The 24,240-nt window shown below is 43.6% G+C and overlaps 2 protein-coding genes across 9 annotated transcripts in view; one reads left to right on the top strand and one right to left on the bottom strand.

Moving 5' to 3' along the window:
- The window catches only part of ADARB2 (adenosine deaminase RNA specific B2 (inactive)), a 351,510-nt gene extending 328,687 nt beyond the window's left edge, over positions 1–22,823 (top strand). For all 4 annotated transcript variants that reach the window (XM_078782004.1, XM_078782005.1, XM_078782003.1 and 1 more), the window contains 2 exons: positions 14,595–14,773; positions 21,171–22,823. In XM_078782004.1, coding sequence (XP_078638130.1) covers positions 14,595–14,773; positions 21,171–21,347 — 356 coding nt within the window. In that variant the 3' untranslated portion in view covers positions 21,348–22,823. The remainder of the gene's footprint in view (positions 1–14,594; positions 14,774–21,170) is intronic.
- Positions 22,730–24,240, bottom strand: part of WDR37 (WD repeat domain 37) — a 238,826-nt gene continuing 237,315 nt past the window's right edge. For all 5 annotated transcript variants that reach the window (XM_078782006.1, XM_078782007.1, XM_078782008.1 and 2 more), the window contains one exon: positions 22,730–23,975. In XM_078782006.1, the coding sequence (XP_078638132.1) occupies positions 23,835–23,975 (141 nt within the window). In that variant the 3' untranslated portion in view covers positions 22,730–23,834. The remainder of the gene's footprint in view (positions 23,976–24,240) is intronic.

Raw genomic sequence — 24,240 nt, 5'->3', positions numbered from 1 at the left:
CACGTGCCTTCGATACGGTCTGGCACCCCGCCCTGCTCACCAAACTCTCCTCCTATGGTATCCATGGAAATCTCCACGCATGGCTTGCGGACTTCCTCTCTGGTCGTAGTCAACGTGTGGCCCTGAACGGATTTCTCTCATCTCCTCCTCCTGTTCAGGCTGGAGTTCCCCAAGGTAGTGTTCTGGGCCCTGTGGTTTTTTCTGGTCTTCATTAATGATCTGTCCGACTCTCTGGAAAATCCTCTCTATCTCTTTGCTGATGACTCCACTCTCTGCTGCTCCATACCCCATCCCTCAGATCGGCAGTCTGCAGCCTCAACACTCTCTGCAGACCTGGACAAAATCACAGACTGGTCAAACAAGTGGAACATGTCTTTCAATCCTGACAAATCTCACTCTCACTATGTCTCTCCAAAAAGACCGACTGGACAACCTTCCACCCCTTCCTATGCCTCCTCCCCCCAACCAAGCCCTCTCCCTCCCACAGATCTCCCGATGTGATGTTCTCTGCTGTTGTACTTGTGTGCTTCACTCTCTCTCCCCATCTTGTCTCCCGCTCCCTTAATTGTGTGTTTTGTGTGTCCGGTTATTTTTTTTTGTGATTGTTAGCTCTCACACGAGCCTCGATCTTGTATACAAAAAAAAGAAAAAATGACAATGACCAAGTGATTTGGCTGTGAAGGCTAATTTTGATTTATTGATTAATCAATTAATCGATTAATTATTTAATTATTTGATTAATGATTTCATTCATTCATTTTTTTTCAAGTTACAGATTCGGATGAAACGGTGGTGGTTTATGTATTCTATTAGCCAATTGATTAATTATTTAATTGTTTGATGATTATTATTTATTTATTTTCATTATTTATTTATTTCATTTCTCATCTGGGCAATATCTCAGGCACCTTTTGAGCTAATATTTGGACACGTCAGTGACCAAGTGATGTGGCTCTAAAGGATATTTTTGATAAATCAATTAATCGATTAATTATTTATTGATAAATCTTTTTTTTTCTTTCGATTAATGGCTTATTTAATTAATTTTCAAAAAGTTACAGCTTCGGATGAAACATTGGTGGTTGAGGTATGCTATTAGCCAATTGATTACAAAATTATTTTACGATTATTATTTATTTAATTACGCAATTAATCAATAAATTATTGTGCACCTCTCTCTCCCAAGCCAATACAGTCTCTATGAGCTGCGCTGGAGGATATTTATTTATTTGGCATGGGGGCGGTGTACTTTGAATGTATCTACACTTGTTCTTTTTATGATCAATATTGATTGGTGAGTAATGTTTGCGTCATATTTCATGGAGACCATTCATTCTCGCAGTACTCTGATGTCACAGATGTGTTTGGCTTAGAATTTCTCCCAAGAGAAGGAAAGGTTTCATCTTTGTACTTTATTTTTACCAACATGTCAAACGAGAGCACGTTTATCCATTTAATAAGGGCTCGCTTATGATCGCCGACACCCCGGATCACCTGGATCCCCGGTTCCCGATGCAGCTGCTCCACCGTGATGGATGTTTCACTTGTCCGTGAACCCTCCCTCCCCTGCCCGGTAACGACTCCTGATGCAACAGTCCCCTCTGCTCGGCCCAAATGAGATGGTGAGCCGCACATTTACACGGTTACGTGGCCACGCGGGACACCGACGTGGAATCCATGAGTTCATTTCCATGTCCTAAATTTATTGGTCAAACATCCCTTGTCAGAAAAACGAAACATTTGCATTTGTCTCTTGGCATTGGATGTTTTTCTCCTCAGCCGGAAAGAATGCCACGTATGCAATTTGGCCTCGGGTGTGAAAATGAGCTCGGCGTGCGAGGGTTGTAGGTGCCTAATCCAATTGAGTGTGCATGCCTCATCTAGTAGTGTACAAACACCAAATGTGAACATGCACACTCAGCTAAATCTGCTTTGTGTTGGGAAGCGAGAAGCAGAGAATGGATAGGTTCTTCTTCTTTTTTCTTTTTTTTTTGCTGTGCATGTCTCGGAGACCTTTTACGTTCATCAAAAGTAAAGCCAGAACGCACGCTAAGGATGATTTACGAAATGTGAGGGCTCATTTTGATTCGTGGATGGGAGCAAAAAGCAATAAAGACCCCAGGGCAATGTTCTGGGCCCTGTGCTTTTACTGGTCGTCATCAATGATCTCTCCGACTCTCTTGAAAATCCTCTCTATCTCTTTGCTGATGACTCCACTCTCTGCCGCTCCATTCCTCGTCCCTCAGATCGGCAGTCTGCAGCCTCCTCACTCTCTGCAGACCTGGACAAAATCACAGACTGGTCAAACATGTGGAACATGTCTTTCAATCCTGACAAATCTCACACTCTTACTATGTCTCTCCGAAAAGACCGACTGGGAAACTCTCCCCCCACTGAACAACCTGAATCAATTTCAATGCGGAACCAGGTCTTGAGTTAGTCCCAATACAGGACCCACATCTGAGTTAATCTCAATATGTGACCCGGACCTGAGTTGGTCCCAATATCGGACCCACATCTACACCAGTCCTAAAATAGGGACTCAGACCCAAGTCCTATTAATGCGGGACCTGGATCTGAGTCAGTCCCAATGTGGAACTCGGACCAAAGCCAATTTCAATGAGGGACCTGGTCCCAAGCTGGTCGCAATGTGGGACCTGGACCCTAGGCGGTAGCAATGCATGATCCGGAACCAAGGCGGTCGTGATGCGGGAACCAGACCTGAGATAGTCCCAATACAGGAGCCAGACCTGGACCAGTCCCTCAATCTGGGACTCGGACCTGATTGAGCCAGTACTGTCCCAATGTAGGACGTGGCCCTGAGCCAGTGCCCCAATGCGGTAAGTGGACCTGAGCTAATGCCCCAATGCAGTAAGTGGTCCTGATCCAGTGCCCCAATGCTGAAAGTGGACCTGAGCCAATGCGGGATGTGGACCTGAGCCAGTGCCCCAATGCGGTAAGTGGACCGGAGCCAATTCCCCAATGCAGGACGTGGATCTGAGCCAGTACCCCAATGTAGGACGTGGACCTGAGCCAGTGCCCCAATGCGGTAAGTGGACCTGAGCCAATGCGGGATGTGGACCTGAGCCAATGTCCCAATACAGGACGTGAACCTGAGCCAATGCCCCAATGCGGTAAGTGGACCTGAGCCAATTCCCCAATGCAGGACGTGGATCTGAGCCAGTACCCCAATATAGGACGTGGACCTGAGCCAGTGCCCCAATGCGGTAAGTGGACCTGAGACAATGCGGGATGTGGACCTGAGCCAGTGCCCCAATGCGGTAAGTGGACCTGAACCAATTCCCCAATGTAGGACGTGGACCTGAGCCAGTGCCCCAATGCGGTAAGTGGACCTGAGCCAATGCGTGATGTGGACCTGAGCCAGTGCCCCAATGCGGTAAGTGGACCTGAGCCAATTCCCCAATGCAGGACATGGATCTGAGCCAGTAACCCAATGTAGGACGTGGACCTGAGCCAGTGCCCCAATGCGGTAAGTGGACCTGAGCCAATGCGGGACGTGGACCTAAGCCAGTGCCCCAATGCAGTAAGTGGACCTGAGCCAATTCCCCAATGCAGGACGTGGATCTGAGCCAGTACCCCAATGTAGGACGTGGCCCTGAGCCAGTGCCCCAATGCGGTAAGTGGAACTGAGCTAATGCCGCAATGCGGTAAGTGGTCCTGATCCATTGCCCCAATGCTGTAAGTGGACCTGAGCCAATGCCCCAATGCAGGACGTGGACCTGAGCCAATGCCCCAATGCAGGACGTGGACCTGAGCCAATGCGGAATGTGGACCTGAACCAGTACCCCAATGTAGGACGTGGACCTGAGCCAGTGCCCCAATGCGGTAAGTGGACCTGAGCCAATGCCCCAATGCAGGACGTGGACCTGAGCCAGTACCCCAATGTAGGACGTGGACCTGAGCCAATGCCCCAATGCAGGACGTGGACCTGAGCCAATGCGGGATGTGGACCTGAGCCAATGCGGGATGTGGACCTGAGCCAGTGCCCCAATGCGAGGCATTAACTTGAGCCAATGCCCCAATGTGTGCCCTGAACCAAGCACAAGCCACAATGTGGGACCTGGAGCTAATCCAGGCCTAATATGGCACACGTTTGCTGATTTCTAAAATACAGTAACTCAAATCTCCCCGATTCCCTTACAATCTTTACCTTTCTTTCTCTCCATCAATCTCTATCCTTCACTCTCCTTCATCTCTTCCCCTCCCTATCTCTCTGCCCACTGTTTGACCCTCGGACACAACAAAGGTTGTGGCCATGCTGTTTGGAAAGGTTCTGGGATCAAAGGGTATGGATCTCTATTGGGGCGGTTTCCAGTTGCTTGTCCTGATGATCATTGAATGACCCAGTCAGTAAGAGCAAGGAATTATTTAGATCTCTCTCTGTCTCTGTCTCTCGCTCTCTCTCTCTCTCTCTCTCTCGCTCTCTTGCCAGCAGGGATGTGCATCATGGAGCATACTTTTTAGAGGGGACTGAAAGTCAGGCTTTTTCTCTCCACTTTCTTCTTGATAGAGACAACGTCACCACAAAAGCTAATCTTGTTTGTTCAGTTGAATGTGTATGTAAGGTAAATACTGTAATTAAAAATGCATCCACATGTGATCGGACAAATGGCTTTTGTATTTATTTTGATGTTCGTGTTTTTTAAAGTTTTTTTTATTTATTGTATACAGAGTCGAGGTTCGTGAAAGAGCTAACATTTATCAAACAAACAAATCAAACAAACAAGCAAACAGAGTATATAAAAAGGGGAGCGGTCGACAAGATGGGGAGAGAAGGGGAGGAAGCACACAAACACAACATTTGAGAGCAGGGACATCGGGAGATGTGTGAGAGGGAGAGGGCCTGGGGGGAGGCAGGATAGGTATAAAACGCAAGGACACCAAGGACTTCCAGGAAAGAAGTCAGCACCTCAAAAAGTGGATTTGGGGTGAAATTAGCACCTGAACACCTGGAGGACATCGAGAGAACTGTGGGAGGGAGAGGGCTTGGGGGGAGGTGGGAGAGGTATAAAACATATGGACACTGCAAGGACTTCCAGGAAAGAAGTTGGAATTTCGAAAAAGTGTATCTGGGGTGAATTAGCAGGGGTAGAAAAGATCAAGATTTTGGATGGGGGAAGACAAGAGATGGTGGTGAACAGCTGTTTTAAAGACCTGGAGGGAGGAGTGGGATTGAAGGGAGTGGGGGAGTTTGTTCCAGAGGTGGGGGAGAAGAGGAATGAAGGAATGAAGGAGTGAAGGTGAGCAGGGAGTCTTGATTTTGGCAGTTTAACCATGAGGGTTGCAGGCAGATCTTGTGCGACCTGTAGGAATATTTGGGGGACAGAGCCCAGAGAGAGCTGGGGGAGCAAGGCCGGAGAGGAGTCGGTAGAAGACGGAAAGACCACCAACCTGCCTGCAGTGAGTAAGTGAAAGGCCCTCGGAGATAGCGTCATCGCGGGAGATTCCAACGATTCTGAAAATCATTTGAATACTGTACCGAATGGAATATAAAGGTACTAAATGGAACTGGCACTAAAACTAGAACGACACGCGACAGAGCACACCTCCGCCGACTCGACATACCTCCTCCAGGCTGAACAGTTTACGTTTTGTATCACACTTATAGCTTGGATCTGGATTCGGACCTGAACCAAAATCGAATCGGTTTGTTCTTGTCACCTACCCAACTCATCCAGCAAATTTTGTCATAACTCGTCCAGAACTTTTTGAATTATCATGCCATGTATCGTTTTTGGCCCAATCTCTCGCTCAATGGTGAAGAATCACTTAAAAAAAAAAAAAAATTGTATCCGGATTGGAATCTTAACAAAAAAATCAAATCAATTCGGTCTTGTCACACACCCAACGTGTCCACCAAGTTTCGGCCGAATCCGTCCAAAACTTTGAGATGTCCTGCTCACAGCCAAACATAAAAGGGTGAAAACACAACCGCAGAGAGGTCTACCTTTGGTGACAGAGGTAATGAAAAAGAAGAAAAGAAGACCTTTGCGATTCTTAAAAAACAAGAAACTCTGCATGTTATATTTCAGTTGCGAGACTGAGGTGTGCCCGGTTGGTGTTCCTGTCTAACTATTTGTCCCATGATACTCTTGACCCCCTGTTCAATCCCACAGATTATTTATCCATTGACAGTAGATGTCTCTGACAGAAAAAAACGCAATCCAAAGTTGTTTTTATAGTTTTTAAATTCTTCATTGAAACGACATGAAACTTTTCCAACATATTACCAAGATTCTTACGTTTAACAATAAAGTAACAAACAAATATGAAACTCGTGATTTCAGAAGAAAGTTTTTTTTTTTTTTTTTTTTTTTTTGTTGTTGTATACAAGATCGAGGCTCGTGAAAGAGCTAACATTAATCACACAAAAAGACAAACCGACACACAAAACACAAAAAACAAGGGGAGCGGCAGACAAGATGTGGAGAGAGGGGGAAGGACACAAAAGAGAGGGGGAAGAGGGGGAAGGACACAGACACAACATTTGAGAGCAGGGACATCGGGAGGACTTGGGGGGAGGTGGGAGAGGATTAAAACATATGAACACTGCAAGGACTCTGGGGTGAATTACCGGGGGTAGAAAAGATCAAGGTTTTCGATGGGGGACGATAAGAGATGGTGGTGAACAGCTGTTTTAAAGACCTGGAGGGAGGAGTGGGATTGAAGGGAGTGGGGGAGTTTGTTCCAGAGGCAGGAGAAAAGGGGAATGAAAGAGTGAAGGTGAGCAGAGAGCCTAGACTTTGGCAGTTTAACCATAAGAGGGTTGCAGGCAGATCTTGTGCGACCTGAAGGAATATTGGGGGGACAGAGCACAGAGAGAGCTGGGGGAGCAAGGCCGGAGAGGAGTCGGTAGAAGACAGAAAGACCACCAACCTGCCTGCGGTGAGTGAGTGGAAGGCCCTCGGCGTTGACTACATCGCAGGAGATTCCAATGATTCTGAAAGCTTTGGCCTCAACAGCGTGAAGCCGAGCAAGGTGTGAGGCAGGAGCACCAGCCCAGAGGGGGGAACAGTATTCCATTGAGCTGCGGATGAAAGCCTTGTATGTGGTGAGGAGCTCAGGTGTGCCAAGGAAGGACTTCGCACGACGGAGGATGCCCAGTCGGCGACTGGCTTTGGAGGCCAGCTTGGAAATGTGGTTTTCCCAAGAAAGATCATGGCAGATAGTGAGACCCAAAAGCTTGAGCGACAGAACTTCTTGGAGAGGATTGTTGAGAAAGTAGATGGGAGGGTTGTCCAGTCGGTCCTTTCGGAGACATTTTAAGAGTGTGAGATTTGTCAGGATTGAAAGACATGTTCCACTTGTTTGACCAGTCTGTGATTTTGTCCAGGTCTGCAGAGAGTGAGGAGGCTGCAGACTGCCGATCTGAGGGATGAGGAATGGAGCGACAGAGAGTAGAGTCATCAGCAAAGAGATAGAGAGGATTTTCAAGAGAGTCAGAGAGATCATTGATGAAGACCAGAAAAAGCACAGGGCCCAGAACACTACCTTGGGGAACTCCAGCCTGAACAGGAAGAGGAGATGAGAGAAACCCATTCAGGGCCACACGTTGACTACGACCAGAGAGGAAGTCCGCCAGCCATGCGTGGAGATTTCCATGGATACCAAAGGAGGAGAGTTTGGAGAGCAGAGCAGGGTGCCAGACCATATCGAAGGCACGTGAAATGTCAAGGGAGACAGCTCTAATTTCCTGTTTGGCATTGAGGACCTCCATCCATTGTTGAGAAAGCAGAAGCAGCATGTCCAGAGTAGAGTGACCAGGTCTGAAACCAAATTGATGATCAGAGATCAAGCCATTGGAGAAGAGGAAAGATTTAATATCTGAAGCAATGATGGATTCCATGACTTTGCTGATAATTGGGAGAAGGCTGATTGGTCTGTAGTTGCTGGGATCTGTTTTTGCACCTTTTTTGTGCAAAGCGGTGATGTTGGCTGATTTCCAAGCAGATGGCAGATGACCTTGAGCAAAAGAGAGGGTGAAGAGAACAGAAAGAGGGAGTGAAAGAGCAGAATAACATGATTTTAGGATCCGTGGGCTGATGCCGTCAGGACCAGTTGCAGAATCAGAGTCGAGGGTTGACAGAAACTTTTCCACCTTGCGAGGAGGAAAGGACACAGAGTCCAGGAGCAGCTGGGTACGACTGGGTACGGTCACAAAAGTTCACAAAACACGTTCTAAATGTCTGCCCTGCTGCAGCAGGCACAAGTGGATCCTCCTGGAGAAGTTGTCGATAACTCGGCTGCATTCCTGAACCGGGATAGCTTTGATGCTGGTGGCAATTGCAATTTTGAGGTCGTCAATAATCCCAGGTCTCCCCTGGTACACGCTGTCCTTCAGGTAACCCCAAAGATAGAAGTCAGATGGGCTGAGGTCAGGAGAATGGGCCGCCCATTCAACATCAGTCCTTCTCGAGATTATTCGATCACTGGATTTGTGGCTACTGTATCGATCTGTTCGAAGTGTGAGGTGTAGCCCCATCTTGCTGAAACAATTGCACAGCCCTGTCGATGTGGCACTTCCTTGCGAATGCAACCCAGAACTTCTGGATAACTTTCAAGTACCCTTCAGTGGTTCCGGTACGTGGATTTCCCTTCATCTTGAAACCAGAAAGGCCCAATAATGATTTCCCTTCAAGAACTTCATCAGGAGACCTAGAACCCCAAAACACTGTTTTTAGAGTTAACATAACCACTAAAAAGAAAGTGGGCCTCTTCAAAAAACTTGGATCCCTACGTATTTTTCTTCAACCCATTCGCGCATCATCACACTAACTTGTTTATCTTTGTATTTTAGTTTTTGCTTCACCTGTATGCGATACGGGTACATGTTTTAGTTCCTACTTTGGAATTTTTTGTACACTTGATAAAGATAAGTTCAATTCTTGAGATCGCAGCAATTTCCTGGGTCTCCTCAAAACTGCTTCATGGACCTTCAATATGTTCTCGTGATCTTGTGGTCTATGGGTGACCAGACTTTGAGAAATGAAGATTTTGTCCTGTCCTGTGGAACCTAAATCTCTTTATCAATCGAAAAATAGCAGACTTATCTGGTGTCGAACTTCTTCCTGAATCGTGTTCGAATTTGTTTAAATGACTTCGTGGCAAAGTAAGACTCCGCAACGAGGATCCTTTGTTCAATTGTCCAGGCCATCTTCAAAATTAACAGCACGACTTTCTGATCTTTGCAGTTTTTCTTCCGAACAATGATTCAAACAAACCTGCAATAGAAAAAAAAATTGTATTAAAAAATATAAATTTCACAAAACTTTAATAGGTTTGCGTTTTTTGATGAAACACCCTGTACATGTACAAGCTCCTCCACAAGATTCATTAAAAAAAAAAAAATTGCAGAAGATTGCAGTCGGTGCATAATCTTGTTGCTGTTACTTTCCCCCATTTAGAGAATGTTCATTTTCAAATTATATTGCCATTACACCTTGAAATGTTAATAGAATACAAATAGTTAATGAATGTTGAGATGAGCAGTGATGTAGGTTGAATTTACCATCAATATTTAATATCAAGTCATTTGATGTAAACTGGAGTTATATTATAAGCGACAGGAGAGCACACCCGGTGAGAAATTGTATAAAACTCGTTTATACAGGATAGATGAATCAAGAGAAAGGGGAGGGTTGATGTGAAAGGAGGGAGGCAGAGAAGGAGAGAGAAAGAGACGGAGAGAGGGAGGGAGAGAGAGAGAGGGATTAAGAGGGAGATAGAGAAAGAGAGAGAGGGAGAGAGGTAAAAAGAGGGAGGGAGAGAGAGGGCGAGACAGAGAGAGAGAGAGGGAGAGAAGTAGGAAGAGGGAGTGAGAGGAAGAGGGAAGGAGAGAGAGGGTGAGACATAGAGAAAGAAAGAGAGAGAGAGAAAGCGAGAGTGAGGGAGGGGAAAGAGGGAAAAGGGACGGCGATAAGGAGGGAGTGAGAGAGAGGAGGAGAGTGAGACAGATACAGAGAGGAGGAGGCAGATACACATATATGCTCTTACAGTCCTTTCCAAGCACAGACTTTTCTATCCTGAATGTCAACCTACCTGAATAGACGGTGTAAGAGAATGAGCAAAGGTTTCTTGTAAAGGAATTTTAGTGATGGCAGTGGGTGGAAGGTTGGGGTAAAGGGTGGTGGGGAGCGGTTAAACAATAGATGGGTAAAAAGTAATTGCAGCATTTTTGAATACATAATATGTAGATAACCTCATTACACAACCATGTGAACTTTATTGCCTTCATGGGAATTCTTGATCACAGTGAAGGTACGTTGCTACTTCGACAAGGTACATGGCATATCAGTCAATGGGTGGGATTGTTCACGCACTCCTAACCACAAGGGTATCACAAGCATCATGCCTCGAGTCTTCTTGGGTATGTCTGTGTCAGCTTTACACACCTCGATTTGGGGAGTTTCTTCCATTCTTGCAGATTTTCTCAAGGTCTGTCACTTTGGATGGGGAGCGTCGGTGAACAGCAATCTTCAAATCTTTCCACAGATTCTCAATGGGATTCAAGTCTGGGCTTTGGCTGGGCCACTCAAAGACTTTCACATTATTGTTCTGAAGCCATTCCAGTGTTGCATTGGCTGTGTGCTTGGAGTCATTGTCCTGTTGGAGCATGAATATTCACCACAGTGTAAGGTATTTTGCACTCTGAAGCAGGTTCTCCTCAAGGATTTACCTGTATTTGGCTCCATTCATTGTGCCCTCTATCCTTACAAGTCTCCATGTTCCTGCTGCTGAAAATGATCCCCATAGCATGATGCTGCCACCACCAAATTTCACTGTGGGGATGGTGTTAGATAGGTGATGTTTCCATGCTCAGTTTCCACCAGACGTGGCACTTTGCATTCAGGCCATAGAGTTCAATTTTCATCTCTTCAGACCATAGAATATTTTGCCTCAATCTCCGAGTCTTTCAGGTGCCTTTTTGCAAACACAAGGTATGTTATCATGTACCTTTTCCTCAGGAGTGGCTTCTCTCTGGCCACTTTCCCATAAAACTTAGATTTGTGAAGGACTGTAGAGACTGTTTTGCTTCAGGCAGGTTCTCCCATCTCAGTCAAGGAACTCTGTAGTTCTCTCAGAGTGGACATTGTGTTCTTGGTCACCTCCCTGACCAAGGTCCTTCTTGCCCGGTTTCTCAGTTTAGCCAGACTGCTAACCCCAGGAAGAGTCTGGGTAGTTCCATATTCTTCCATTGCCTAATGATGGAGCTCTCTGTGCTCTCGAGACATTTCAACACTCTAGAAATTGTTTTTTTCCCTTCTCCAGATCTATGTTTCCTCACAAATCTATATCGGAATTATACAGACAGTTCCTTGGACTTCATGATAGAGTTTCTGCTCCGACATGCACTGTCAACTGTGGGACCTTGTATAGAAAGGTGTGTTTCTTTCTAAATCGTGTCCAATCAATTGAATTGGCCATAGGTGGACTCCAATCAAGTTGTGGAGACATCTCAAGGACGATCAAAGGAAATTGGATGCACCTGAGCTCAATTTGGAGTGGGTTGACATTCACAGGGGCATAACTGATTGACTCACGGTATTTTATCTTTTCATTTTTAATTAATTTGTAAAATAATTCTAAAAAGAAAATTCCACTTTGACATTATGGGGCATTATATATATATATATGTAACACAACAAAATATGAAAAAATGTCAAGGGGTGTGAATACTTTCTGAAGGCATTGCAAATCCAGGATCACTGCTGGTTCGTTTTTATATCCAATATGGCTACCACACATCACCATTGACATAATCGATAAAACCTATAAGCCCCAATTGTAGTCGATCATATCTGAAGTTTGACTCATTTGTTCCTCTGTTTTTCCCACATGTGGAACCAACTTCCACCATCCTGTTCAATCTCATTCTTCCTTCCAAGTCTTCAGAACAGCTGTTCACCACCATCTCAGATCATCCCCCATCCAAAACCATGATCGTTTATACCCCTGTCATCCCTCACAGCACCACCTTCCAGATTTCCAGTTGTTCCTTCCCAAGAGTTAGCTTCTGTATCCATCGTATCTTCCCCTACTCCTCATTCCTCCTCACACCCATTATTTGTCCAAGTGTCCCTCTATTTTGTCCTTCAACCATGCAGTTGGTGTTTCCCACCTCTATCTACTGTTCCTTTTGTTCAGTTGCATCCTGATCCATTCAGTACACAAACTCTTCCAGGAGCCTTGACTCTGCATACAAAAAAAGTAAAAAGAATTAGAACTGCCACTTATAACTGTAAGCAGTTATGCAGGGTACTGAACGACGCCCATTCCAATGAAAATGCCACCCCACGCCACTCGTTCCAATGATGATTCCATCCTATGATGATGCCATCCCATGCTGCCCATTCCAATGACCATGCCATTGTATGACGATGCCATCCCACACCATCAGTTCCAATGATGATGCAATCCTGCGACGATGCCATCAGACACCTCCCGTTGCAATGGCAATACCATCCCATACTCGACCCCCCCCCCCCCCCCCCCCCCACGCATTCCAATGATGATGCCATCCCATACCACCAATTCCAATGACGAAGCCATCCTTTGATGATGCAATCCCACACCACCTGTTCCAATGGCAATGCCATCCTATTACATCATTATCAAACTATATTTCTCATGGCCAGTCAATCCCAAGAACTACCACTTATAACTGCGAGCAGTGATTTTTATATGAGCGCTTACAAAACTGTGAGCCGCAGGGATTAAAGTTTGATCAGTAAGGTTTTACAGCCATTTTGGGGAATATAATTTGAAAATGTAAACCTCAAAAGTCATGTGGTCTGACAGCCATGTTGGATTGAAAATAAAACCATTAAAAATCATCCTCTCTGAAACCATCCAACCAATGATATTTAATTATCAAACTTTTATCCCCATGGGTAGTCAATGATTTACATACTTAGTTTTGAATTAATTGGTTTAGGGGTTTGACAGGAGAGGGTTTTTGAAGTTTTTAGCTTAAATTCATTATGACTGTCAGACCACATAATAATCTGATGTTTTAGTTATCAAACTTTATTTAGAATGGATAGTCGATCAATCATATATAAAGTTTTGCATTGATTGGACAAGGTTATTTTTCTTATATGCAATATGGCTACCACATGCCATTATCGTTGATGTCATCGTTAACAAATATGCCCCAATTGTAATTGATCATATATGTGAAGTTTGGCATCGATCAGTCAAGCGGTTTTAGAGAGAGTTTGTAAAAGATTTTTCTTCAATCCAATATGGCTGCTAGACCACATGACCAATGATGTTTTAGTTATCAAACTTTAATCCATGTCGCTAGGTGATGACATACATAAAGTTTCATGTCAATTGGTTTGGTGGTTTGAGAGGGGATTTTCAGGTTTTCCCTAAAATCCAATATGGCTGCCAAACGTTACCAATGACATCATAGTTATCAAACTTTTTTTTCACATGGGTAGTCGATCATACATGTAAAGTTTTGAATCAACCTGTTCATCTGTTTTGGAGAGGAAGATTTTTTAAGGTTTTTTTTTTTTAATATGGCTGCCATAACACATCACCGATGACATCAATTTAATTGTCTGGGCTTTTTTTTTTGTATACAAGATTGAGGCTCGTGTAAGAGCTAACATTGATCACAAAGACAAACTGACACATAAAACATGTGATAAAGGGAGTGGGAGAACAAGATGGAGAGCAGGGACATTGGGAGATCTGTGGGAGGGAGAGGGCTTGGGGGGATGAGGCATGGGAGAGGGGAGGGGAGAGGTAAAAAAAAAACACATGGACACTGCTAGGACTTCCAGGAAAGAAGTCGGTATTTCAAAAAAGTGGATCTGTGGTGAATTAACGGGGTTAGAAAAGATCAAGGTTTTGGATGGTGATGTTTCTGCTTCATTCTATTTTTCTTCCGCCTCTTCTTCTTCTATTTTTTGAGGGCGATGGCAATTTGATGTTGACAACTTTCCTTAGTAGATCAACCTCAAAACTTTTCGGTCAAGGATTTAACCAATAATTGCATCATAATTAGGGCACCGGTGGCATCATCGTTACCAAATGTTGTTCCACATGTGAAGTTTCTCACCTGTCAAGTTTCAAAAAAAATAATCGTTGAGCTGTTCCAGGGAAGATGTACATCGTTTTTCATTTTTATTTAATCAAAATGGCTGCTATACCACCACCTATGACATCATAGTTGTTAAAAAAAATTATCCATGGGAAGGCGCTCCGATGTTGAAAGTTTCGTGTAAATTCCTCGAGCGGTTGCTGAGAAAACAAATTTAAAGGCGAACACAGGTGAAAATGTGAGGGGAGTGGCGGGGGAACAAAAATGCATACCAAAATAAGAGGGTATACCCTTCACTACCATAATTATATGATATAAACATGAATGTCATGAATGAATAATACACTACAAAGGTAAAAGCATTTCAAGTCATAAATCTACTACTTCATGCCACTTCTGGGTGTCAATCATTTAAATTTGAAAAGGTAACACCAGGAAGGGGAATGGAAGAGAGTGCAGGTGACCCATGAGTTTGGATTCAGCACGTTGTTGTCCCCCTTCCAAATTGTGTTGAACACAGGTATCAGCAACGCGGAGTCTCGGCAGCCCGGCAAAGCCCCAAACTTTAGCGTGAACTGGGTGGTGGGCGACAACAACCTGGAGGTCATAAATGCCATGACGGGGAAGGACGAGGCCGGTCGGTCTTCCCGACTCTCAAAGCACACATTCTTCTGCCGCTGGCTGCGCCTTTACAGCAAGGTGGGTAATGCCGTGGCATTCACACCCTGGCATGAACATCATTAGCGAAATGGAATGAAAACCCTTTGGGCTTGCCTTAGGAGAAAGCTTGACCTTCGTGATGGTGGCGGTGAATGGCACGCAGATTCTGACAAAACTTTGTGTGAATATGTGGGTACAATGGTCACCTTAAATGAAAAACAGCATAAGGTGTGCTCTGAGAGACCAGTCTTCAATTCCAAATGGAGAACATTTCGCACAAATCTCATGCCCAATGACTACCACAGTCCTGATGGATTCAGCACGTTATACTGACCTTCTCCAATGCTTCCGGATTTTTCCTGTAAAAGAGCAACTGCAGTCAAACACTTCTTTTTTTTTCTTTCTTTTTTTTGTTTGTTTGTTTGTTTGTTTGTTTTGTATACTGAATCGAGGCTCGTGAAAGAGCTGAAAGGTACTTGGACTAGGCCTCAGCAGAGATTGACATATCTTCAGTCACCAGGCCCAACGCCATTCTGCAACAATCAATTATGGAGTCCATTCCACCAATACTCCCACCTGTGGCTCACGGTGAAGTATGCTCTGTCAATTGGTCATCACAGGTGGTTCCATGTTCCAATTTTTTTTTTACACGAGTTCAACTTCCTCATTTACCATATTGTAGTAAAAGCAGCATGGCCTTCACAATATCAAACTATCAAACAGCTTTGTGACATTTGCTTCAAAGCAGACGACAATATTGTCTGGAAACACCTTTCATCCACCATTCACCGTTTCTTGCAAGACTTGCTTACCTGTGAACCTTTCCTCCCAACATGGGGCTCGATTGCTGGAAATCTCCAACTTACTTCGTAATCTCGGCCGCATCTACATTCCCATTGAACTGCAGCTGCAACTGCACTCGGAAAAAATGGCAACTCTTCTGTCACTTGTAGTACATGTATCAGTAGATAGACAACTCAGGATCTGCATTGAAGCCTAAAACAATGGAAACTAGAACGCCACTCAGTAGAGCGCATACTCCCGCCGTGGGTTTAGTTGGAATAATACGTTTTGTTTAACGTCCCCTCTCCCCAAAACAATAAATGAAAAAGAAATTAGGCCCTAACTGTCAGATAATTAATTTTGATATATCTCGGAATTAGAGGAGAAAAACATCATTTAAGAATAAGAACAAAAGCTTTAATGCAGTAAAACAGAAAAAGTCTTTCCCAAAAAAATTCCCAAAAAAATTCTTGGATCCGGAATAATATCCTGAGCTTCATCAAAAACTAATCAATTCTTCCTTATCCCAAGGGCAATCATCCCACCAACTTTCATCCAAATCCGTTCAGAACTTTTCCAGATATCTTGTTCACAAACACACAAACATACGAACACACACACACACGGACGGACACGATCGAATGCATTACTCCCTGGCGGGAGTAATAAACCTGAAAATCGCAGAGCTAGAACCAAAATTATTTATTTGGTCTGGGAGGCCCATGCGAGGTTTCTTCTTCTTCAGCCACACAACCCTGGGTGAATATGCGATCTTTAAAAAAAAAAGTTGGAATTTTGCCAAATCTGTTTTATTTGTTTGTTAATATACCTCAGCCATTGACAAATCTGGAACTAAGTCTTTATAAGTTCATCAAATACTGACACCGCGAATTACATCCGCTGAGCTAAATGTTGAACTCTTTGAGGTAAAAAACAAACAACAAAAAAACAGTTTTAAAGCATTATACGTATCAACCGATAGATTTTATTAAACGGGGAAACCGAATACACACTTTGTTGGTTTTAAAATGACAAAATGTCTTTATTAGAAGAAAAAAAATGAACATTGAAGACGACACTGCTAAAGAAATACACCGCTCTAATGCATAACCACGAGTTTAAAATACATTTACAACAAATATGAAAACTATTTTCATATCACAAGGTTAAATATAGAATATATAGAAGATAATGTTAAAAAAATGAGCCCGATCTTCCAATGGTAAAAAAAATTCCTGGATCGGGAATAATATCCTGAGCTTCACCAAAAACGAACCAATTCTTCCTTATCCCAAGGGCAATCATCCCACCAACTTTCATCCAAATCCGTTCAAAACTTTTCCAGATATCTTGTTCATGAACACACACACACACACACACACACACACACACACACACACACACACACACACACACACGAGTGAATGCATTACTCCCTGGCTTTAGTAACTAGAACGGCACTCAGTAGAGAGCATACCTCCACCTGGTTGGCCATATCACTCAATGGTGAAGAATCACTTTTAAAATTCTACTAGCCGGATCCGGATCTTCACCAAAATTGAAGATTCTTCCTTGTCACACACACAACCTGTCCAACAAGTTTCGTCCAAATCCATCCATAACTATTTGAGATATTTTGCTATGTATCGTTTTTGGCCCAATCTCCTAATGGGGAAGAATCACTTAAAAATTAAATAATTCTCATATCCGAATCCATATTCAGATCTTCACCAAAACCGAATATATTTCTCCTTGTCAGACAATCAACCGGTCCACCAAGTTTCGTCCAAATCCGTCCATAACTTTTTGAGATATCCTACTATGTATCGTTTTTGGCCCGATCTCCCAATGGTGAAGAATCATTTTAAAAATTCTAGTAGCCGAATCCGGATCTTCATCAACATCTAATCATTTCGTCCTTGTCACATACGCTCCATCTCTGGCAAATTTCGTCTGAATCCGTCCACAACCTTTTGAGATATTTTGTTCACAAACAAACAAGCGGAGACAAACAGACAGGGGAGAAAACATAACCTCCATCCACCTTTGGTGGTGGAGGTAAAGACCTGAATGAAGATCATAACTCATACTGTTGAAATGGGTGCTTAAGGGAACCGTACCATTCCAGTCACAACTCATCACGTGCTTGTCCGGTAGCGTACACTGCAACCACTGTTTAAGCTGGGAAAAATACTGAGATTTAACTGAGTAGTGCACACCACCTATGAGGATCGATTTGAGGTACACGCACTCGTCTGAGCTGTCTAGTCTGGGTTTGAATCCCGACCCAGCTATAAACTGCCACCCTGGTGTTTCACATGCAGGGCGAGGCAACGATGTGTGTGCCGTCCGTCGAATGGACGTTAAGCCGGAGGACCCATCTGCCAGCACAGGGTGGACGTCAAGATCGTATGGTGTCTTTCGTGAAGAGAAGGCAAGTTGTTTCTGGCACCTTGAAGAAAATTAACATGACCGAAAGCCCAACGACACAGCTGGGCGCTTGGATCTGCTGCTTCCCGTCACGTGACCAGTACCTCTGATTGGTGGACGTGTGTGAGGGCCATATACACATGCACAGGACAGACAGACACACGCTGTTCCAGACGGCATTGCCCTGCGGGCTTCGCCATAAACAATGGCTGCCGAAGCTCTTGACCGATGACGTCATCAACTTCTTTTTTTTTCACCACCAATTTATCCCTAGATAACGCTCAAGAAATTTCATACTGATCAGATGAAGCGTTCAACTTGTCGATTTATGACGTCATAAAGAAGACACCTATGACATCATCATTAACGTATGTTATTCCCCATGGAGAGCACACGGGAGAACATGAGCCACCTTTCATTTTTGTACATGGAGCTGTTTGTGAGATTATGGAAGTGCAAAGCGTTTTCGGTTTTTCCAAGATGGCGCCCACACCACGTGATTTATAGCGTCATGTATATGTATGTATATATATACATATATATATATATATATATATATAAATATATCCAAATATATCTTCAGTTCTCCAGCTTTCAATAAGCGCACGTAATGACGTCACTGCCATGTACATACCCTTCGAGTAACTATAGATCGCATAGTAACTGATATATATATATATATATATATATATATATATATATATATATATATATATATATATATATATATATATATATATATATATATATATACACAAAGAATTAAGTTAAGCACCCCTACACAACGAATTAAGGTAAGCACCCCCTAATATATATTCTTTGTGTATATGTATACATTGGCATATATTCTAAGGTATGTGAGACCAAATAATGATTGGTATGACATTAGCAATTATCCATTGATGAAATTGAGTGATCAAAGTGAAAAAAAGTGATTGGTTGAGTCAGTGATCCGATCACGTGGGTCCTACACACGTTATTGACGCAAAGATCGCTAGAGGTCTTCTCAGAACAATGACTGTACGTTAGAAAACATAAACGTCATCCACACTGTCCGTGATGGACCTATAGCTCCATACTTAAATTGAGGTGAAAATATGCCTAAAATTCCCAAAAAATTTCACCTTAAATTATTCAGAATAAAATATTGAAAACGGCATGATTGTTATGTTTTTATGTGACCATAATATCACTTCTCCAGAAAATATAGCAATATCATGGGTATATTACACTGTTTTGACGACAACAAACTTGTAATGTGCGAGGTTGTAAAAAAACGGGGGGGGGGGTGCTTAACTTAATTCTTTGTGTATATATATACACAAAGAATTAAGTTAAGCACCCCCCCCGTTTTTTTACAACCTCGCACATTACAAGTTTGTTGTCGTCAAAACAGTGTAATATACCCATGATATTGCTATATTTTCTGGAGAAGTGATATTATGGTCACATAAAAACATAACAATCATGCCGTTTTCAATATTTTATTCTGAATAATTTAAGGTGAAATTTTTTGGGAATTTTAGGCATATTTTCACCTCAATTTAAGTATGGAGCTATAGGTCCATCACGGACAGTGTGGATGACGTTTATGTTTTCTAACGTTCAGTCATTGTTCTGAGAAGACCTCTAGCGATCTTTGCGTCAATAACGTGTGTAGGACCCACGTGATCGGATCACTGACTCAACCCTACGTCTCATAGACCCTGTAAGCCGTCGTATGCGTTGCTGTGGCAGGTTGTTCCATTCCCGATGTAATGCACGTTCCAATTCATCCAGATTGGCTATTGGAGGGACCATCTTCGCAATTTGTCGTCCCAACATGTCCCAAACGTGCTCGAGGGGGTTCAGGTTCAGGACAGGATTAGGGGGTGCTTAACTTAATTCTTTGTGTAGGGGTGCTTAACTTAATTCTTTGTGTATATATATATATGTATATATACACATATATCCAATATCTTCAGTTCTCCAGCTTTCAATAAGCGCACGTAATGACGTCACTGCCATGTACATACCCTCCGAGTAACTATAGATCGCATAGTAACTGATATATATATATATATATATATATATATATATATATATATATATATATATATATATATATATATATATATATATATATATATATATATATATATATATATATATATACACAAAGAATGAAGTTAAGCACCCCCCCCGTTTTTTTACAACCTCGCACATTACAACCTCGCACATTACAACCTCGCACTGCCTCTCTAGTCAGTCTATCTCTTGCTTGATCATTCAGTTTGGAGGGACGGCCTGATCTAGGCAGCATCTTGGTGGTAGCATACGCCTTCCACTTTAATGATTGTCTTGACTGTGCTCCAAGGGATATTCAAGGCCTTTGGAATATTTTATACCCATCCCTTGATCTGTGCTTTTCCACAACTTATCCCGGAGTTCTTTTGAAAGCTCCTTGGTGCTCATGGTTGAGTCCTTGCTGTGAAATGCACTACCCAGCAGAGGAAACCTACAGGAACAGCTGATTTTATTCCTAAATAATCAGAATCACGACAATTTAACACAGGTGGAGGCCAATTAACTTGGTGTGTGATTTTGAAGGTGATTGGTGTAATTGGATTGATTTTGAAGGTGCTATTATAAGAGGGGTGGACACTTGTCCAACCAAGACATTCTAGTTTTGCATTTGAAATTAATTTTCTGAAATTTGTAGAATTTGTTTTTCACTTGGAAGTTGTGGGTTATGATGTGTAAATAAAGGTGGAAAAAGTCTGATTTAATGCAATTTAATTCCAGGCTATAAGGCAACAAAAGGTGAAAATTTTGAAAGGGGGTGTAAACTTTCTATAGGCTCTGTATAAATACGTGTATACGTACATACATACATACATACGGACAGACAAACGTTGTTCCAGACAAGTCACTCTCACTCACAGTAAACATAATTTCAGTGACACCGTTGTAGGGTGGAGTCGATGCAGATTGTGGCGATTGGAGACCGCATATTTTTCAGGTCCCCCACAAGAAGGTAGGAACAATTCGCTCCATTAAAGTATAGTAGTGGTAGTAATGTGGTGGTGGTGGTGGTGCACATCCTGCACAATTTGCATCCTGCATTCAAAGCTTACCTCTGCACTGGAATGAAAGCGTTCATAGGAACTAGATCAACGACAAGTGCATGATCATGATGTATTTCTAATTTCTGGCCCCACGTTTCTCCACCTCTCCTATCCAGCTGCCACTGCGTACAACCAAGATGGTTTCTCGGCCCAACTTGTACAGCCATTTCAAACACGCGTCCGAAGATTATCAAGCAGCCAAGCAGCAGCTCAACGTCGCCTTCCACAAGGCCAGCCTCGGGAACTGGGTCAAGAAGCCCATCGAGCAAGACCAGTTCAGCGTCAGCACGTGATCTGCCTAGTCTCCGCCCACCAACGATCCCTTCACCAAGCAGGGGTTGGTGGGCAATTGCGTCCACGATACCAATTTTAATCGACCGGCAAATCCCAACTGAGTGCACAATCCTTCGTGCAGATATTGTAATATAAGCATCCCTTTTAAGTGTACAAAAGATATTTTCATACGTCTATTCCCTGTGCAGTAAGCCATCGGCTCACTGCCCCGTTTATAAGGCTTAAAGTTCTTCGTCAGTGTATAATTGTACAAAGTGCACTGTCTGTGGCACCCTCGCACCCGGGTTGTACTTGTAGCTGAGCGACTTTTCTTTTTTTCACTCGGCTTTTCCGTTCTACGTATGAATTTGTCATGTACTGTATTTATATCAATTCACTTGTCCTTGTGGGTGGGACTCGACGTGGGAGCCTTATGTGCCCGCCGTGCCCCGGTAAGTAAAGGCTGTTCTTTAACTAGTAAGCCACCTGTAGTAGTAATAATGATTATTTATGGTATAGAACAATTTCATCTACCTTATTAGCATTAAAAGTACTGTATCGTAGTTTAATGTAAACATATGCTATGGCCTTCTGTACGATTATTCCTTTTGTGTACAAAATACAATGGGCCTTCAAGCGTCAGCTTTGCGGAACATTTCGGACAACGACCCTTGGGTGTCTTGGGTGCGGTGCGCTCAATTTTGTGCTTATACAATTTGTGTAAACACGGATTTCGGGTGTGCGCGGAACGTTTCAATGGATCAAATTTGTCCTTTAAAAAAACAAAAACATTTAAACAGCACAAGCCTCCAAATTGCCCAATCATTCCTTTCAGAGTGCTTTGAAAGATTGCCCTCTGAAAGCTTTTGGCTCTTAGTTTAAAAGTGGCAGTAGTTGCTGCTTTTTCAGACATCTGGGACGTATTGGAAATTGAGGGCGCAGACTCGTGTTGCTGGCCTCGCAAGCAAAGCTCGGGTCGGACGTTTTGGCTGGGACTGCGAGTATAACGTGCCTGCCTTTGCGGATCCATGAGGAAGGTGGTGGGGGACGATGACTGCAATATGCAGACGGTGAGACCCAACTTCGTTTTCCGTCATAGTTTTTGTTAAGAGAGAACGGTTTAACCGCAGCGCTTCGACCCCACGAGGCACCGTCACGTGCTGCTCACCGTTCAACAATCAGGGAGTGCAAAGTGCTCGGCCTTTTGAAATGCAGCTCTGCCATCAACACCAAACTGCTGCGCTCGGGTGCAGCCACAACCCTCTCTGCATGAGATACACACAGAGGGATGAAGGGCACACACCCGTCTTCACTAAGTTTTTATTTATTTATACGCACGCAGCGCTTTTTGCTTATGGCTGTCCACGCAGCTCCGAACCAAAAAGAAAAACTTGACTGGAAAGATGTTACAAGCGGTTTAATACTGACAAAGCAGCAAAATGTGTTTGACATTGTACTCGAGATTAAATGTATTAAACATGCTTTCTTTCAATGCACACACAATGACTGTCGTTTCACTTTTAGCTACAAAAGAATAACCGTGGAGGATCGCAAACAACCATCAAATATTGAACTATAAATAGTGGGTGTGTGATGCAAGCAAAGGGCCATCCATTTAACCTTCAGCACCAATCCATGTCGCAGTGGTGAGTAGCAGTAATAATAGTGTCCGACGGGTCAGTAACGAGCAATTTCATGTATGTGGGAAACGCATGCGTGCAGATGGAATCGTCTTGTGGCTGGCAGCTTTGTGTTTTTACAATACGGATTGGCAGCATCAGAAGATAAAGGGATGCTCATCTTCAAAATGCAATGGCGTCACCCACAGCAAGCTTGCAGCTCGTGGTGATCCGACCGAACGGCGTCTGTGGCTTAATTAGAACCAAAACATAGGTGGTGGTCCACACGAAGGGTGGATGGAGATTATTATTCGAGCTATAGTCCTTGATGGAGAAATAGCAAGTAGAGAGAAAGAAAAAAGGGAAAGGGGAGGTGGTGGCAGTGGGGTGGTAGAAAGGAGCAGTGGAAGTAAAAAAATAATGAGGACAAAATAAACAAGACAGTGGGATATAACCAAGGGTAGGAATATAATGCAAGTTGGCAAAAAAGAGAGGAAGATAGAAAAAGACCAGGAGTTAGAAAAGCCAACATAAGCCCCTTTTACCCCCTTCCAATATTGTTTACCAAAATTAAACTCACACTACGAGACAAACTTGCATGTTCCATTTGTAGGGCCAGAGCAGCATCGGAGATGGAAGAACGAAAGCGACGTTAGGAAAAATATAGGGGGAAGAAAGCAGTGGACGACAAAGTCGGTGGGATGGGGTTGGGGCCGGGGGGGAGAGAGAGGGAGAGAGAGAGAGAGGGGGAGAGAGGGAGAGAGAGAGAGAGAGAGAGAGAGAGGGAGAGAGAGAGAGAGAGAGAGAGAGAGAGAGAGAGAGAGAGAGAGAGAGAAAGAGGTGCAGAGAGAAAGAGAGAAAGAAAAGCCCCCCACCCCGCTGGTGAAATCATTGCACTTTCTTCTCCTGCATCAATGCTGTGGTGTTGATATTCCAACCCAGTGCCTGTCGATCAAAGCCGCAGGTGAAGAGGTTACAGGCACCGTTCTCCTCACTCCACACTGTGCTGCACACCATGCGCCGATGACCCTGCCACGCACACACCCACACCTCATCGTTGCATGCCAAGGCCACATCTGCCAATGCATCTATGGCAACAATTTACCACCACAAATGCCATTTTTAAAGAGCAAGATTGTGACAAAAATGAAAATGATATCTGTGAGAGTGGGTTCGGGCACAGGTGGGGCGGCAGGATAGAAATAGAAAGGACAAGTAAAGCTACATGCAAAGTACACCGCCCACATGCGAAATAATTAAATATCCTACAGCGCGGCATTGCCGGGGCGCCTCT

This window comes from Myxine glutinosa, chromosome 7 (genome assembly GCF_964187855.1).
Source record: "Myxine glutinosa chromosome 7, kmMyxGlut1.1, whole genome shotgun sequence".
NCBI lineage: Eukaryota > Metazoa > Chordata > Myxini > Myxiniformes > Myxinidae > Myxine > Myxine glutinosa.
The sequence above is the reverse complement of the archived record's forward strand: the minus strand, read 5'-3'. Positions and strand labels throughout refer to the sequence as shown.